Source organism: Mobula hypostoma, chromosome 9, assembly GCF_963921235.1.
Source record: "Mobula hypostoma chromosome 9, sMobHyp1.1, whole genome shotgun sequence".
Lineage (NCBI taxonomy): Eukaryota > Metazoa > Chordata > Chondrichthyes > Myliobatiformes > Myliobatidae > Mobula > Mobula hypostoma.
Genome location: NC_086105.1, coordinates 39,827,019 through 39,845,573, shown reverse-complemented (window position 1 = coordinate 39,845,573; position 18,555 = coordinate 39,827,019). Strand labels below are relative to the sequence as shown.

At 41.0% G+C, this 18,555-nt stretch overlaps 1 protein-coding gene across 5 annotated transcripts in view; it reads right to left on the bottom strand.

Annotated features, from left to right (window-relative positions):
- Window positions 1-16,646, bottom strand: part of ptprz1a (protein tyrosine phosphatase receptor type Z1a) — a 265,905-nt gene extending 249,259 nt beyond the window's left edge. For 2 of the 5 annotated variants that reach the window (XR_010019227.1, XM_063058126.1), the window contains exon 1: window positions 16,084-16,646. Coding sequence is in view for 4 of the 5 variants with exons in the window: in XM_063058126.1 (XP_062914196.1) it covers window positions 16,084-16,135 (52 nt within the window). In the remaining variant the exon portion in view is untranslated. The remainder of the gene's footprint in view (window positions 1-16,083) is intronic. The other 3 variants (XM_063058125.1, XM_063058124.1, XM_063058127.1) reach the window with 3 other exon arrangements.
- Window positions 16,647-18,555: the final 1,909 nt, after the last annotated feature.

The window sequence follows — 18,555 nt, the reverse complement described above, 5'->3', positions numbered from 1 at the left end:
CATTTTGGACCTCATATAGTACAACATATTACCACAGACAAAACTCACAATCTGGTTCATCAAACAATAGAATATTACCTGGAGTGGACCATTCACAAGAATACAGAAAATAGGAAGACTAAGCCACCTGGCCCCTCAAGCCTACCTAGCATTCAATATGGCTGATCTGTCTCAGGCTTCAATTACTCTTCTATGCCTGTTCCCCTGAGCCCTGAGATTCCTGATATTTCAAAATGTATTTACCTCCCTTACATTTCTCCAATTATTTACTGCTCCTGAAAGAACAACTTCAGAAATTCACCATCCTCAGTCCCTTGCACCTGATTTTCCACTTATGCCTCAGCACTTCCCTGCACTTAACCTGTAAATCTAAAGCCTCTCAGCTAAAAATCAGCCAACCACCATCTTGAGCATACTTTGTAACTAAGCCACCACAGCCACCATGTGTACAGAATATCCTCAGGATGTAGAAATCCCTTCTCACTATGTCAGACCTCTTATTTCAAGATCACAGTCTGTGCATCTACTCTGTCAAACCCCACAAGAATTTTGTATGATTCAGTGAGATTATTCCCCGTTCCACTGAGCTCAAGAAAGTATTGCCCTGGTATATTTATATCTCCTCAGAGAATAATCCCCCCCATCCCAGTCATCATCTGGTACAAGCATATGCTTCACTAGATAGAAAAAAACAGGTGTTGACCATCTTTCCACCCCACCCACAGATGCTGTCTGACCTGCTGAGTTCCTTAACTCTTTGTGTGTTGCTCCAGAATCCAGCATCTGCAGTCTTTCATGTTTCCAATTGGCCTATGACGTTCACTTTGCCCTTCAGTGAGATCATGACTGATCTTTTACATTGGTGTCTCTTGCCAACACCGACCCCATTATCCTTACTTCTCTCTAGGAAATAACCTACATGCAGAATGCTTTTAGTTACAATGTGTTACAATAAAAAATGGGCTGCTGGCCATTTTGCACTGTTGCATAATTCCCACCACAACAGCTGGCCAATGACATAAGAGCTCCTGATCTTTTTACATCTCCAGTGAGTCTTGAAGAGAGACAACATAGAGGTAGAAGATTACCCCTGATCTACTGAATGGCAGAGCAGTCATGAGCCAAATGGCATAGTCTTTCTTTTATTTCTCATCTTCTTGCTTTCTAACTTTAACCTGTCTCAGGATTCAACCAGTAAATGAAAATCAAAGAAGGCAGGCATTGAAAATCTGAAATAAAGCAGAAAATGGCGAGAGGAGAGAGAACAGCACGCCGCACGTGCGCAGCCCTCCGGTGAAAAATGATATCATATCCGTTAAATAGAGGCTGTGGACAATTCTGATTTGATGGAGACGGACGTGAAAGTACAGAGGAACATCTGAAAAAATTTCTGAAACGCCAGTTCGCTGCTGTTGTTACTGCGTGATCCAGAATCTTTTGGAGGGAAGGCCTCAAAATCCCCGGCTTTGCCTGCTGTTGGCGACCGAGATGGAGGTCGAATTGTTCGCATAGAGATGGTGCTCAGTACTTGGAGTCGGAGAGCTGATCAGAGCTCGAAGTTTTCGGATGACTCAGAATCGGACCGTGGTCAGGAGTGGCAGGGAGAGTTTTTCTTCCTCCTCCCGTCTGCGTGGGATGTGGGACATTTGAGAGACTTTGAACTTTTTACTGTGCCCATGGACTTCTTCATCAAGTTTTGGTATTGTTGCACTGTTGTAACTATATGTTATAATTATGCGGTTTTGTTCGTTTTTTTCAGTCTTGGTCTGTCCTGTGTTTTGTGATATCACACCGGAGGAAATATTGCATCATTTCTTAATGCATGCATTACTAAATGACAATAAAAGAGGACAGTGTGTCTTCATAATCTAAATCTAAACCTAAAAGGGTGAGAATAACATGGCAGGAAAGGTGACACCTATTGAAAGTGCCAATATTTGGGGTGGGGTGGAGGAAGCCGTGATACTTTGTCAGAAAAAGGAAAAGGTGGAGAAACAAAATGGGACACTGTCTTTCTCTTTCACAGTTCTAATGAGGATAGCAGCCTCCAACTTTGACCATTTCCTGTTTCCACAGGTGCTACCTATCCTGCTGAGCTTTTTCAGCATTAGCTGCTTTCATTTCAGCAATTAATCATTCTGAAATATCATAGGTTCTAAGCATTAATAAGCAAACACCTACAATGCTATGGGGGGAGTCACTACACTTTCTATTTAGAGTGTTCATGTGGAGGTATTCTTTCACTCGGTGGAAGGTACACTCGGACAAATTCAGTAGCAAACTCAGTGCCACAGTCAGATTAACTCATTCCAAAGTGCCATTGGTATTTGGGTATCCCTGTGAAGATTCCTGAGAAACATCTTGTCTGTTAGCGTCCCCATAACAAAGCCAAATTTCATGGTTGAAGAAAGCATATTGTTTCAATCTTTCAAGAAAAATCATATTAAGACATCACCTCTATCTAACGTAGCTGATATGACAATTGCAGATGTTGCTTTATATATGCAGTGAGTTGAAAATGTTTGCCAGAAGTTGAAAATAAATAGTTTCTGTATTTCAGTCTTGCACCAACCCCCCACTGCAAACATGCAAGTCCCCTGCAGACTATTATTCTTCTCAAAGACTTCTTAAAATTTCACAATGACATTATTTCTATATCAAACAGGTCAATGAACAAGAACAAATATTCACAAGTCAGAAGACCATCAATATAAAGAAAACAATGGAGAAGGAAGGGGAAGAAGTCTCCCAGATGCACGCAACACACCATCACATTATCAGAGCCAAAAAGACCAAGTAATCAGAGCAGCCAACCAGATCAGATCTTATCAATGGGCAGCCTATATGTAACTGTTTGACAGTACTAGGACTTAAATTTTAAATCTTCTCAAAAAATGTACAGTTTTTATGTATGGTTAAAACTTCCAATTTTATCATTAATCACTTCCAATACTGTAAGGTCAAAGCCCTTCTAATTTTACAGATCACTGCTCTTTAACACAAGTACTTTGTTTCATTGATATTTTAAGTTTATTAAATATTCAAATCAATTTACTCAATTTTAAAAGGAATTCATATCATACAATTTCACGGAATAAAGTGCTTTATATATAGAAATTTAAAACTTTTGGAAATTTAAAATCTGTTCACTCAATACAGTGGACAATGATTACTATTAAACATTACTTTTTTAAAGGAGTGTATGACGGAAAAACAGAAATCTATAATAAGCAATGATAGCTAATGAAGTTGACATTGGTAGTTGTTGTGAACAAAGAAAGTTGTACAGAATTTGTTCCATCTTGAAGTCTCTCCACTATTGAACTCCACTGCAGTGTGTTTCAGAAAATTACGATTATTACTGTATTTTCTCATTTGCATGCAAGTCACAGGACTGTGCATGTACAGAGCAAAGAAAAACTTTTGTATTGGTTGCATGTTTAACTCATCCAACGTGAGGCAAAGAGTCATAGAAAGCCACAGGACAGAAACAGGCCCTTTGGCCTATCAAGCACATGCCGAACCATTTACACCGACTCATCCTATCGGCCTGCACCCAGACCGCTCCCATCCATGTACCTACCCAAACTTTTCTTAAATGCTGAAATCAATATCGCATGTATCACTTGCGCTGGCAGCTCGTTCCATACGCTCATCACCCTCTCAGAGAAGAAGTTTCCCCTTATGTTCCCCTTAAATATTTCACCTTTCACCCATAAACCATGACCTCTAGTTGTAGTCCCACCCAACTTCAGTGGGAAAAGCCTACTTGCATTTACCCTATCAATGCCCTGCATAATTTTGTATACTTCTAACAAATCTCCCTTTCCTGGTACAAAATTGCTGAATTAGTTTGCTTCCAGCTCATAATGCTAATCCAATTTATGCTACAAAATTAGTCTTTTTCCAGTTTCTTGCACAGTTTATTAGGCATTAAATTGGCTTCTTCTTTACAATTAATAAACAGATAATACAAGGGCAGATTTAAAGTCCCATACATTGCTTTGCCTGGGCCAATACTTAACCTACAATCAATCAGAATCAGAATCACTTTATCGATAGTATGTGAAACTTTCCAGAATTGATTACGGTTCAGTGTCAGGCATAAAACACAGAGCAACCGCATAACAGACATTGGTAGTTGTTGTGAACAAAGAAAGTTGTGCAGAACTTGTTCCATCTTGAAGTCTCTCCACTATTGAACTCCACTGCAGTGTGTTTCAGAAAATTATAGCAACCAACAATTCACAACATAGTACTGCAAACAGCCATGAGCAATAAACAATTTGCAGAACATCAATAATCAAACTTAAATAAATGCGAACATATGAACAGACTAACTAATTATCAACAGAACAAGGAAAGCAGGGAAGACCATTTAACGGATGTTCTGCAAGGACAGTTTGGTTATCGCACTTGAGTGAGTTTTGTTAAGAAGCTGGATAGCTGCAGGAAAGAAGCTTCAGAGATGACGTGTAGTCCTGCTTTAATGAGAGTAAATTACCCATTATGCAACTAGAAATAGTGCTAATTAATTGAATGCTTTTGCTCCACCAACTTAACACTATTTCGAGAAAAGTTCTGTTAGATCTTTCCTATAAAAAAAAGGATAAAAGGGATAAATAATACCCTATTGAAAATCATTGTGTGAGGCTTTATGGCACAAGTTGCTGGAAACCTTTGTGATTATATAGATAAGTTCAAAAGTAAAAGATAACGTGTTTGGAGTTGTACCCAACACAACAGGGGAATGTTTTCAAGCACAGATGTGAGTTGGGATCAATTCAGGATGTTGTGTAATATGACCATGAAATATAGTAGTAGAATAAGGATGTGAACCAGATTAGATTAACAAGCTTAAGGTATACGAACCCCAAGAAGGCAGTAATCACAGTATAATAGAACTGCTTGGGAAACTGAAGGTCTGAAGGTACAAATGTTTGTGGTTGAGTCACCTGGACTGGATGGACTACACACCATGAACTGCAGTTTGAAAAGGAGAAGCCAAAATCGGTTGTATCGGTATTACAGTTGAGTGAAGGTAATTATAGAGACATGGTGAAAGAGAAGCTTGCCAAAGTTGATTGGAAGGGGATATTAGCGGAAAAAGATGGTAGAGCGGCTGGAATTCCTGGGAGTAATTTGAAAGACACAGGATCAGTTCATCCCAAAGAAGAAGCATTCTAAAGGGAGAGTAAGGCAACCAAGGCTGAGACAGCATAAATTTTTTTAAATATTGCAAAAATTAGTAGGAAGCTAGAAAACTGAGAAGCTTTTAAAAACCAACAGAAGACAGCTAAAAAAAACTATAAAAGAAAAGATAAAATATAAAGATAAACTAGCCAATAACATAAAAGTGGATACCAAAAGCTTTTCAGATATATAAAGGGTAAAAGGCAGACATCAGTGGAGAGCAGACTACTGTAAAATGCCACTGAAAGAGTAGCAATAGGGAACAAAGATATGGCAAATGAATTGAATATGTATTCACTGTGGAAGACTCCAGCATCATGCCATAAACTTGAGAGGGTCTGGGGCCAGAAATCAGAGTAATCACTGTTATTAAGGGAAACTAGAATGTCTGAAGGTAGGTAAGTCACCTGGACCAGGTGCACTACATAGCAGGGTTCTAAAAAGCATAGCTGAAGAGATTCTGAAAGCATTAATAATGATCTTTCAAGCATCAACTGATTCTGAATAGTTCCAGAGGACTGGAAATAGCAAATGTCACTCCACTCTTTAAGAAAGGAGAAAGGCAAAAGACAGAACATTGTAGGCTAGATGGTTGATCAAGATGGCACTAGTGAACAAGGCAACCAAAGGCAACACCCTTCAGACAGTTCACAAAACTAAAGTTCAAAGTGAAATTTATTATCAGAGTACATATATGTCACACATACAACCCTGAGATTCTTTTCTGCGGGCATATTTAGCAAATCTATAGAACAGTCACTATTATCTGTAAACATCAGGAACTGTTAACTGTAAACAAATCGTGCAAATGCAGATATAGATAAATATCAATAAGTAACGAACATGAAATAACAATGTAACAGAACCTTTAAATGAGTGTAGCTATCCCCTTTTGTTCAAGAGCCTGATGGTTGAGGGGTCGTAATTGTTCTTGAACCTGGTGGTGTGAGTCCGGCAGCTGTACTTTCTACCTGATGGCGACAGTGAGAAAGAGCATGGCCTGGATGGTGACGGTCTTTGCCAATTGATGCTTCTTTTCTATGGCAAAGTTTCATGTAGATGTGCTCAGTGGTTGGGAGGGTTTTAGCCATGATATACTGGGCTGAATCTACTACCTTTTATAGAATTTTTCACTCAAAGGTATTAGTGTTCCTATACCAGGCCGTAATGCAGCCAGTATGTACACTTTCCACACATCGATAGAAGTTTGCCAATGTTTTCGATGACATGCCAAACCTCCACAGACTCCTGAGGAAACAGGTACTATCATGCTATATTTACGTGGTGGGTCCAGGACAGGTCTTCTGACATAGTGACATCCAGGAATTTAATGTTACTGACCCTCTCCACCTCTGATCCTCTGACGAGTACTGGCTCATGGACCTCTGGTTTCCCACTTCTGATGTGTACAATCTGCTTCTTGGTTGTAATGACATTGAATGAGAGGTTGTTGTTATTATACCACAGCCAAGTTTTTAGTCTCCCTCCTGTATGCTGATTCATCATCCCCTTGGATACAGTGATGTTGTCAGCAAAAGTATTTGGTGTTGGAGTTGTACCTAGCCACATAGTCATAGGTGTAAAGTGAGTAGAGCAGAGGGCTAAGCACACATCTCTGTGGTGCTTCTGTGCTGATAGAGATTGTGGAAGAGATGTGTTTACTAATCCGAACTGACTTGAGGAAATCCAGGATCCACTTGCATAAAAAGGGGTATTGAGGCCAAGGCCTTAAATTTTACTAATTAGTTTTGAGGGGATGATGGTGCTAAATGCTGAGCTGTAATCGATAAAGAGCATCCTGATGTATGCACCTTTGCTGTCCAGATGTTCCAGCATTGTATGAAGAGCCAACGAGATAGCATCTGCAGTAGATCTGTTGCTTTGGTAGGCGAATTGGAGCAGAACCAAGTCACCATTCAGATAGGAGCTGATATGCTTCCACACCAGCGTCTCAAAACACTTCATCACTGTGGATATAACACTTCTTTTCCTTCTTCTTCCTCTACTTTCAAATATGATTCTGCTTCTATTGGAACCTGTGGTTTACATTTTGATGGCATATTTTCAGGCCAGTTGAGTGATCTGGTGCTTTGCTGTCTGCGAGGGAGTTCAGTGAGATTTTGAGTGGAGTGTGCAGGCTGGGGGCCAAAAAGCCTGGAGACAGGGCACTAGCTCTATCCACTTCTCGCCAATCTCTCCAGCTAAAGTGTCAAGCAAGATTGAAATTAATGAGAGCGAGAGCAGAAGGCGAGCAGGTATATAGTGCCATCTGCCTGTGTTTGACCAGTTTCTCTCTCCCTCTTGCTTACAGCTCCTGGAGGAAGGTGTCTGCTTTTCACTAGTCACTCTCTCCCTGCTGCCGGACGAGTCTTAGGTCATGAGCAAAGTTTAATCTACGCAGCTTGTGGATTGGACTCTGTAGTTTACGTTATGATGTGTTTCTGGTTACTCCTATTTTTTATTGCTATTTTGTGTGATTTTGATCGAGGTAGGCAGGCAGGCACTGTGGCCTGCAGTCGATGAGTGATACAGTGTTAAACTGAACTGAATATTCCTGGACTGTTTCAATAATTCTGTGGTTTGATGTTTTATGTTCTGTGTTTTTTGCTCGTTTTTTTGCCGTTTGTGCAAGCTGTTCTTTTCTGCGTGTTTGGTGTTCGATGTTTTATTTGAAGTGGTTTCATGGTGTTTCTCTGTTCCTTGGTTGTCTGTAGGAAGATGAATCTCAGGGTTGTATACTGCATACATACTTTGATAATGTACTTTAAGTTACTAACTTTGAGTTAGACTGACTTCAGTGGTTGGCAAGATATTAGAGTCCATTATTAAGGATGAGGTTTCGGTATACTTGGAGGCACATAATAAAATAAGCCAAAGTCAGCATGGTTTCCTTTAGGGGAAATCTTGCCTGACAAATCTGAATTATTTGAGGAAATAATAGGCAAGATAGACAAAGCTGAGTCAAAGGAAATTGTTTATTTGGATTTTCAGAAGGACTTTGACAAATTGCTGCACATGAGGCTGTTAAACAAGATGAAGTCCCATGGTATTATAGGAAAGATGGTTAGAATATTGTGTGACTGGCAGGAGACAAAGAGTGGAAAAAAAGGGGTCCTTTTATGATTGGCTGCCAGTGACTAGTGCTATTCTGCAAGGGTCTGTGTTGGGTCCATTTCTTTTCATGATGTAGGTTAATGATTTGGACGATGGAATTGATGTTTTTATGGCCAAGTTTGTGAACAATACAAAGATAGGTGGAGGGGCAGATAGTGTTGAGGAAGCAGGGAATCTGCAGAAGGGCTTGGACAGATTAGGAGAATGAACAAAAATATGGCAGCTGAAATACAGTGTAGGGAAGTGTATGGTCATGCATTTTAGTACAAGGAATGAAGTGCAGACTATTCTCTAAATGGGGAGCAAATTCAGAAAGTGCAGGTGCAAAGGAACCCAAGAGCCCTAGTGCCGGATATGCTCACATTGGAGAGGGTCCAGAGGAGTTTTACGAGAATTACCCAAGGAATGAAATGGTTAACGTATGAGGAGCATTGGACCTGTACTTGCTGGAGCTAAGTGTATAAGGGAGGACATCATTGAAACCTACTAAATATTGAAATGCCAAGATAGAGTGTACATGGAGAGGATGTGTCCAGTAGCAGGCGAGTATCGGACCATACGGCACAACTTCAGAATAGAAGGATATCCCTTCAGAAGAGATGAGGAGGAATTGCTTTAGCCAGAGGTGATGGATTTGTGGAATTCATCGCCACAACAGAAATGGCTGTGGAGGCCAAGTCATTGGATGTATTTAAAGCAAAGGTGATAAATTCTTGATTAGTAAGGGCTAATTCTTGATCAAAGGTTATGGGGAGAAGGCAGGAAAATGAGATTGAGAAGCAAAATAACTTAGCCATCTGATGATGGAGCAGACTCGATGGGCTGAATGGCTGAATTCTGCTCTTATTCCCCTAGAAATTTCATACAAGGCATTTGTGAATTAAGCTTTATTGGCTGAAAAGAAAATCCAATTATTGTGCAAATTCAGGCAATTGCTGTTCTTAAATCATTTTTCTTCAATCATTATTTAATTGACTATGAAGAAATTTTTACAAGCAACAACGTCTTCATCTCTTGGTACCATTAACATGCAAGGAAGACAAAAACTACATTGATAACCCTTGTGGGTTTCCACTTTGGATCTACATTGACAAATCCTTTGTTGTTTAGTCACCATAATCCATTTAAATGAATAAAATTTACAGATCTTCAGATAAAAAATACCCTGCATTCTCAGCTTTTAGTCATGTTGCTAATAATATTCTGCTAGTCCAGCCAAAAGCATCTACCTTTCTTGTTTCAACTCCCTTCATTTAAAAAATAACTGAGTTCATGTCCGTCTAATAAAAACTAGTTATTCTACATAGCTTGTGTTTGAAACAGACAGGAAACACATGAGAACAATGTGACAACTCTATTTGGAATCTTTTCTATGTTTCAATGTCTTCAATATTAGAATGACCAGAAAATAAACAACATTCCACTTCTAGTCTCATTAAAGTTTTATAAAGTATCACATCCTGGGGCTCTTTACATTTCCATCAACTCTTCACTTTATAATATTAATCGCTGTAATCACTTGACTGCAAAGTGTTTACAGTTTCAGTACAGGTTAATCATATTCATTTTATTCCTTAACTGCATTACTTATCAACTAAATCCTTTCTCCCCACGAGAAATAAAACAGCTCCTTTGGAGCCAATGTCAAGGACCTTACACTTCTCAAAATCTGCTCAAACTTGTCTTTCCATAATTCATTCCCAAATATAAAATTAGCTCAATTTGTGGTTGACAGAAGAGATTATACATAATTTTAATCATGTACCATCAATGATACATTAATTTCATTGGCATGATTATCTGTGGCCCATTGATATATAATTTAAGTATATTTTCAAACATAAGGGACAAATTCAAAGATATTCTGGTTTTAGAATAACACTTGCCTTGTATTTCTGCAGCAACAAATCCTCTGCAGTTCTTCTAGAATGCAAGACCCCCACAGAAAGCCATCCAGCTTTGTCAAACTAGCATTTTTGATATTTGACTGTGTAAATTCACATTCAGAAAGAAGCTTTTATTATGTGTGATTGACGAAATATTGACTTTCTCAGAAGGTGCTGATACATGCTTCTGTGGCACTGAACTTGACTAAAAGTATAGCTAACAACTATCCTGCAACTATCAGCTTGGACCTGGGAATAATAGGTTTCCTGGCTCTATACTCAACAGCCGGCATTTTCAGCATCAAAGCAAAATGAAAATGTTGGATAAGCCCCCTTCATCCATGAGTTGGATCACCATGAGGTGGCAGAGAGATGCCACAGAAACAAAAGAAGAACTGGGAAGAGAACTGCAATTCCCACTTGCAGCAATCCTGGCAGCTGAACCTTCAGCAGTTTTGAAGATGGAAGAATGTCATGTAATGCAATTTAAAAACAAACAACCCCAGATCATTAACTCTCAAATATTACTGACATCCTTTTGTGACTGACTATATTTGACACAAACTACCAAAACACTAAATGATGTCATTGGAAGTTTTCAGATAACTGTAGCTTGAAGTTATTTCTGGAAAGGGGATTTCACTGCAATTCTCAAAACCCATCAGCACATATTTAAAGTCTATTGCTGATGGATTTCAATTACTGTACTGCTGCTACAAGAACTTTTCTATGATATCTCTGCACTCAAATGGATTATAAATTAGCATAAAGCAGAAAGAGCATTAAGGCATAATTAAATTTTACATGAAATGTACAGGGATAGATAGAAAATATAGAGAAAAAATGAATGTAATTTTACAAAGGGGGAAAATTATATAATTATATGTCCATAAGACATAGGAGCAGAATTAGGCCTTTTGGCCCATTAGGTCTGCTCTACCATTCAATTATGGCTGATTGATTTATTATCCCTCTTTCCTGCCTTCTCCCCGTAACCTTTGCTATCCTGACTAATCAAGAAGCAATCAATCTCCTCTTTAAATATATCCAATAACATGGCCTCCCACAGCCATCTGTGGCAATCTATTTCACAGATTTACCACCATCTAGCTAAAGAAATTCCTCCTCACCTCTGTTCTAAATGGATGTACCTCTGTTCTGAGGCAGTGCCTCCTGGTCCTAGAGTCCCCCACCATGGGAAACATCCTCTCCACATCTACTCCGTCTTAGCCCTTCAAGATCCCCCCTTATTCTTCTAAACTCTAGTGAGTACAGGCCCAGAGCTATCAATGCTCCTCCTATGCTAACTCTTTCATTCCCAGAATCATTCTCGTGAATCTCCTCTGGACCCTTCCCATTGCTAGCACATCTTTTCTCAGAAAAGGGGCCCAAAACTGCTCACAATATTCCAAGTGCATTCTGATCAATTCCTTATAAAGCCTCAGCATTACTGTACACCCTTGCTTTTATATTCTAGTCGTCTCAAAATGAATGCTAACGTTTCATTTGCCTTCCTTACCACTGACTCAGCCTGCAGACCCACTTCTTCCTCAACACTACCTGCCCCTCCACCTATCTTTGTATGGTCTGCAAACTTGGCCACAAAGCCATCAATTCCATCATCTACATCATTGACATATAACATTAAAAGAAGCATTCGTAACACTGACCCCTGTGACACACCAGAAGTCACTGGCAGCAAACCAGAAAAGGCCCCCTTTATTCCCACTCTTTTCCTCCTGCCAGTCAGCCAATCTACTATTCATGCAAATATCTTTCCTGTAAAGATACTGTACAACTTTCCTGTACTTCTGGTAAAGTGGGTGTGCGCTCAGACACATTAGCTTCTACGACGCCAACCAGAGATCAGAAATTATCTAACCAGACTGACATCAGTGAAACATTTCTGATTTTGCTCATGGAAATCAGTATTGTATTTTGTCGAAAGATGAAGAGTAAGGAAAAGATACGCATGCTTATTTGGGAGAAAATGACACAAAGACAACAACATGTACACTTAGTGAACACTTTATTAAGTACAGGAGTGCACGTAAAGTGGCCACAGGAGTGGAACCTGTTGTGGTCTGCTGCTGCTGGTGTCCATCTGCTTCATGGTTCAACATGTGTGTTCAAAGATACTATTGCAAAGCATGGTTATTTGAGTTACTGTCGCCTTACTGTTAGTTTGAACCAGTCTGGCCATTCTCCTCTGACCTTCCTTATTAATAAAGCATTTTCACCGAATGCTGCTCAATGATTTTTCTCATTGTTTATTTGCACCACCCTAAAGAACATTGTATGTGAAAATCCTAGGAGCTTAGCAGTTTCTGGGATACTCAGACCACACCATCTGGCATGAATAATCATTCCACAGTCAAAGTCACATTTCTTCCCCATTTAGATGTTTGGTCTGAACAACAGCTAAATGTCTTGACCATGTCTGCATGCTTATGCAAAGAGTTGCTGCCACATGATTGGCATATTAACATAGAAACATAGAAAATAGGTGCAGGAGTAGGCCATTCGGCCCTTCGAGCCTGCACCGCCATTTATTATGATCATGGCTGATCATCCAACTCAGAACCCAGCCTTCCCTTCATACCCCCTGACCCCTGTAGCCACAAGGGCCATATCTAACTTCCTTTTAAACATAGCTAATGAACTGGCCTCAACAGTTTGCTGTGGCAGAGAATTCCACAGATTCACCACTCTCTGTGTGAAGAAGTTTTTCCTAACCTCGGTCCTAAAAGGCTTCCCCTCTATCCTCAAACTGTGACCCCTCGTTCTAGACCTCCCCAACATCGGGAACAATCTTCCTGCATCTAGCCTGTCCAATCCCTTTAGGATCTTATACGTTTCAATCAGATCCCCCCTCAATCTTCTAAATTCCAACGAGTACAAGCCCAGTTCATCCAGTCTTTCTTCATATGAAAGACCTGCCATCCCAGGAATCAATCTGGTGAACCTTCTTTGTACTCCCTCTATGGCAAAGATGTCTTTCCTCAGATTAGGGGACCAAAACTGCACACAATACTCCAGGTGTGGTCTCACCAAGGCCTTGTACAACTGCAGTAGTACCTCCCTGCTCCTGTACTCGAATCCTCTCGCTATAAATGCCAGCATACCGTTCGCCTTTTTCACCGCCTGCTGTACCTGCATGCCCACTTTCAATGACTGGTGTATAATGACACCCAGGTCTCGTTGCACCTCCCCTTTTCCTAATCGGCCACCATTCAGATAATAATCTGTTTTCCTATTTTTGCCACCAAAGTGGATAACTTCACATATTATAAATTTGCATTAAACAGCAGGTGTACAGGTGTACCTAATAAAGTGGGTACTGAGTGTATAGTCTTATATAATATACTATCCAACTGTTTCCGATTTTTAGCACTGAAGGTTTTGATTTTGGATTATTGTTTAATCTATTTTTAAAATGACTAGTTTTTCAATCCACATTGTAATATGTAAACAATTAGTAAATACAAGATTTCCATAGTACTTTCTTCATTTTCTTCTAATTACTCTTTGAAATATAGGCCCTCCATTGATTGGGGTTGATCACTAATGTTGCGTCCTAGCTTTCTACGCAAGCCAGTAAGTGGTATTGAGAACAAGCTGTTACCCACGCAGCAGGCTGCCCTTCTCCACGCAGCTGATGAATCCAAAGAACGGGCAGAGACCAGAAACATCTCAGGAGCCGCCAGCCAGCACTGAACACGACATAGTATTCCTTAAGGACACCAGCTTTGGATCTTTTCTCAGTGTTTACTCCCGAAGCCACCCCCATGAGTGGGTATAGCCGCAAGGCAGGGGAGGTTTGAAATCAGAGTTTTCCTTCTTCTAGAGCGACTGGTTTTAAGGTGGCAGTAACCCGCCTTTGCCCCTTCTCCTGTCAGTAGAAATGGTTCTGTTCGGCTTAGTAGATAAGCCACCCATGAAAACCAGCAGATGGACCTGGTTATCAGAGTCTACTTGAGACCCACGTCATTGGGAGCATTTAATAGGTGGTGGGAGCACAACCCCACTACTATGACAACCTTAAGGAACCTTTGAACTATATTCCATTTGGATAAAACTGTGGTACATGTAATCTAAAATGCAATTCCAATGGACTTTTGAAAAGGAAACTAGATCACTAAGGTAAGAGAGCCAGTGTGGCAATTAAAATGATTAGCATGAATGTTAGTTTAATTTTGTTTTAAATTAAAAGAATGTTTCATAACAGCTTCATTGCCCAAGCTGGAATAAAATTGCAGTTAGTAATGGTATAGAAAGGACTACGATCAGTGAAAGCGGTCAGATAAGACTGTTATTTTTCCTCCATTTCATTTCTAAATCAATCCAAAAGAATCAGTGACCATGAAAACTAAGCAATTATGTACAAATTCAGACATTTCAAGTAAACAAATTACATTGTTATTATATATTGAGAGGATTACTATCCCCTGGTAACTTGCACATCAATTATTTCCAGTGATTACCTTTAACATTGTGTATGGTCCAAGGGCATAGATTTTATATTGCCCAGAGATTTTTAACACTTGAATTTTCACAGAAAATGCTCAATTATTTTTCGTAACATGCAAATTGTACACCTCTAGACATGGATGAGTTTAAACAGCACTTAGTTGTTGAGAGACTTTTTAAACAGCAATTCAACTGTCCTTTAAAGCAATTCTGCAACGTTAACTTGGTTACAAGAAGAAATTCAATGGTAGGTCGACTGATCCATAATTAAAAGCACATCCAATAACCAAGGCATTCTGGCCTCGAATCCATAGGGAAATATCCAATCTAATCGTACATCGGACAAGTTAATCAACGTCTGGGCTAGATTTCAGCCCAAGTGGCAGAGGTGAAAGAACCTCTGTTAGAGTTCATTCACCACCTGCCAGATCTGCTTCCTCCATCGCCCCCTCCTCCAATCATTTTCATCCACTCTTGGTTTAGCACTGGGATCAGTAATTGCATAGCTGACCACTTGCTTTCAGTCGATGGATTGCACTGGTGGACAGTGACCCAGCAGCCGGCGTGTATCGAATATTTTATCTCTTTTGAGCATCTTTACGGTCTCTCCCTCTACTTGTATAACAAACCACCCCAGAGTAAACAGCCAATGGTCAACAGACGCTGACAGCAAAACCAGTCAAACACAAAGAACAGCAAAGCGCATTGTTTCCGACTAAAACCGAAAATTTACCTTATTGGTCGTGGGCTTTATAAGGAGTGCAAGTGCGACTCACCTCACCGTTAAATGAAAATGTTCTCAATTTATATTTCAGCAATATCAAAGAGACAGCAAGTCCCTCGAACTTCAAACTAAAGGTTGGCTACAGCATACTAAACGCCAAAAGTAAGAGTTTATACCGATTAAGGGGCAGAGGCGGTTAATATTGTTGCTTACATAAAAGGTAGGGGCAAATCGAGTCACCCAGCCGAACTCTTTAAAAACGCCAATAACTTAAGCTCTTCTTTCAGCAGGTCTATTCCTAATATCTTTAAAGCTTTAGGGAAGATGAACAAGTGCTGGGAGAACGCCAAGCTTTCTCGTATCTAACAGTCTCTCTCTCTCTCCCACTACTGCACTCCGCACCATGGTCCACATAAATCCGCGAGCACCCCACAGTCCAAAGGCTCTGTCACCGGCCAACCACATGCAAACTCAGAAAATGGTCAAATAAAAATTCTGGGTTTGGATAAACAACCTGCCCTCAACTGGGATGCCGCTCTCTCCTCTGTAAGCCTTCGGCAACTGTTAGTACAGAACCCTAGACAGAAACGATTCGCAGAATATTTCTAATGCGTGGCGATTATCACAGCAAATGTGTCTTTTGATGGATTTTAGGTAGGTAAAGAGGATCGGCAGACTGGATAACGTTACACTCACCCACTTGACAGATACACAGGAGTGCAAGGACCCAGCGAGAGTAAGGCTGCATGGCCAGTGGGTCTTGCTTCGGCGACAACTTGTTGGTTGTGAAGACAGGCTACACGGCCCGTCTGGTGAAGACCTTCCTTCTGGTTTCCGTCGCGGTTGCTGCTTTGAGTGAGGCGGGGGGAACCGTGCATGGAGCCCGCGACAAGGCAGCCGACCAAGGCAGATCTGTTTGTCTTCTCTGTGAGTGACTGCGGCGAAAGGATGAGCGGAGCAGCTCGGTCTGATTGTGTGTATTGTATCTGCGCGAACGAGCGAGCGAAAGAGAGAGAGAGAAATAAAGAGAGAGAGAGAGAGAGAGAGAGAGAGAGAGAGAGAACCTCAATGAATGTGTACTCTCGCCTGCCTATCGCAGTGACAAGCACTCGCATCCAGTGAATGAGGACACCCCACCAAATGAGTGTCAGCTTGAGCGTGAATGTGATCTGCCTCACTGTGTGTGAGAGAATTTCAGCTGCCTTTGTACTGGATTCCGGGAGACTAAAACCTGCCAGTCAGCTCCTCGCCTTCCCAATAATAAATCTGGCTCCTTCCGCGCAGCGCTAGTATTGAACTCCCATTTTTCTCTTGAGCTGTGGCTGAGTGCCGGATAAGGGAAGGACGGGGGTGGGGGTGGGGAGGGGGAGGTTGTAGAAGAAGGTTTAGCCGTTCCCATAATCCATTCTTAACGAATGGCTTTATCAAAACAGCCTACAGACGTGTGTGTGTGTGTGTGTGTGTGTGTGTGTTTGTGTTTGTTGGAAGGGGTGTGGATTTTCGATCCACGACCCCTTACAGCAGCCTCGTCCCTGACACGCAGCTTAATCCCGGGGACACAATCAGCTGCGGTACAACTCCTACTCTGACAGAAAGACTCCTTTCAGGAAAACCCAGGCAGTTCACCTGAACACTTTCCTAAGTTTATAGGGTTTTATTCCCTTAGCAGAAGGGAAGGGATTCCCCACTGCCAAGAAACGTCAAATATCGGGGAAACTAGACATCTGAAATTTTAAAAAACGAAGGGGATTGGCAGTGTTCAGCAGGGGAGACCTCGGCTCGGAAAGGGAGCAAAACGTTGGGGTTGGCTTCATGAAATAAACACGTTTTTAAAGTGTACAGAAATGGAGAGGGAGATTAAATGGCTGAAAAGGCAAAGGGAATATATAATGGAACGAGCGAAGGGGTTCTACAGGCGTCTATTGCACTCGGCAGCTGCTCCTTGCAAAGAGTGGACGCCGTGGTTTATTTCTCAAATGGACTGCCTCGACACTGATCAGTGAGTGAGTGAAAAACTTCCTCTTCGTCCACATTTCCTTCCTGTCAAAACAAAAATCAAGCACCCGGGAAGTGAAGTTGTGGATGCGTGGGGGCAAGTGTACGCAGAATTCCAGCACTGACAAACAACAGGAAGGCAATGTGGGTAAATGATTGCCAAGTGAAGCTCACCATATAAATACGAGGTAGTTATTTCCTTAAGAATAGAGAGGTTACTTATTACTGGCAAGGTGCGAAAGAAGTGGGGAATTAGATAAACAGAGCTTAAAGTTCAAAGTAAATCTATTATCAAAATACATACAAGTCGTTATATGCATCCCCGAGATTAATTTTCTTGCGGACATACGCAGTAACTGGAAGAAACACAATAGAGTCAATGAAAGACCGCCCCATTAGGATGGACCAACAACCAATGCGCAAAAGACAACAAACTATGCAAATACAAAAGAAAAAAAACAATAAATATCCAGAAAATAAGTTTCAGAGTCCTTGAAAGCGAGTACATAGATTGCGCGAATAGTTCAGTGATGGGACGAGTGGAGTTGAGTGAAGTTTTCCCCTCTGGTTCAAGAGCCTGATGGTTGTGGGATAATAAATGTTTCTGAACCTGGTGGTGTGAGTCCTGAAGCTCCTGTGCCTTCCTGACAACAAGGAGAAGAGGGAATGACCTGAATGCTAGTTTCATTTGACAGCGCTCCGGGTAGATGTGTTCAATGGTGGGGAGAGCTTTACCCGTGATGGACTGGGCTGCATCCATTACTTTTTGTAGACTTCTCCGTTCAAGGGCATTCGTGTTTGCATACCAGGCTGTGATGCGTTCTACCGCTCACCTATGGAAGTTTGTCAAAGTTTTGGATGACATGCCGAATATTCGCAAACTTCTAAAATAGAGGTGCTTTCTCTATAATGGCACTTACGTGCAGGACCCAGGACAGATCCTCTGAAATTATAAAACCGAGGAATTTCAAATCGCTGACCCTCTGCACATCTAATTCTCCCGATGAGGGCTGGCTCTTGGACCTCCGGTTTCCTCCTCCTGAAGTCAATAATCATCTCCTTGGACTTGCTGACATTGAGTGAAAGGTTGCTGTTGTGGCACCACTAGCCACATTTATAATCTCCCCCCACCATATGCTGATTAACTACACATCTGATTCGCCGTCGACAGTG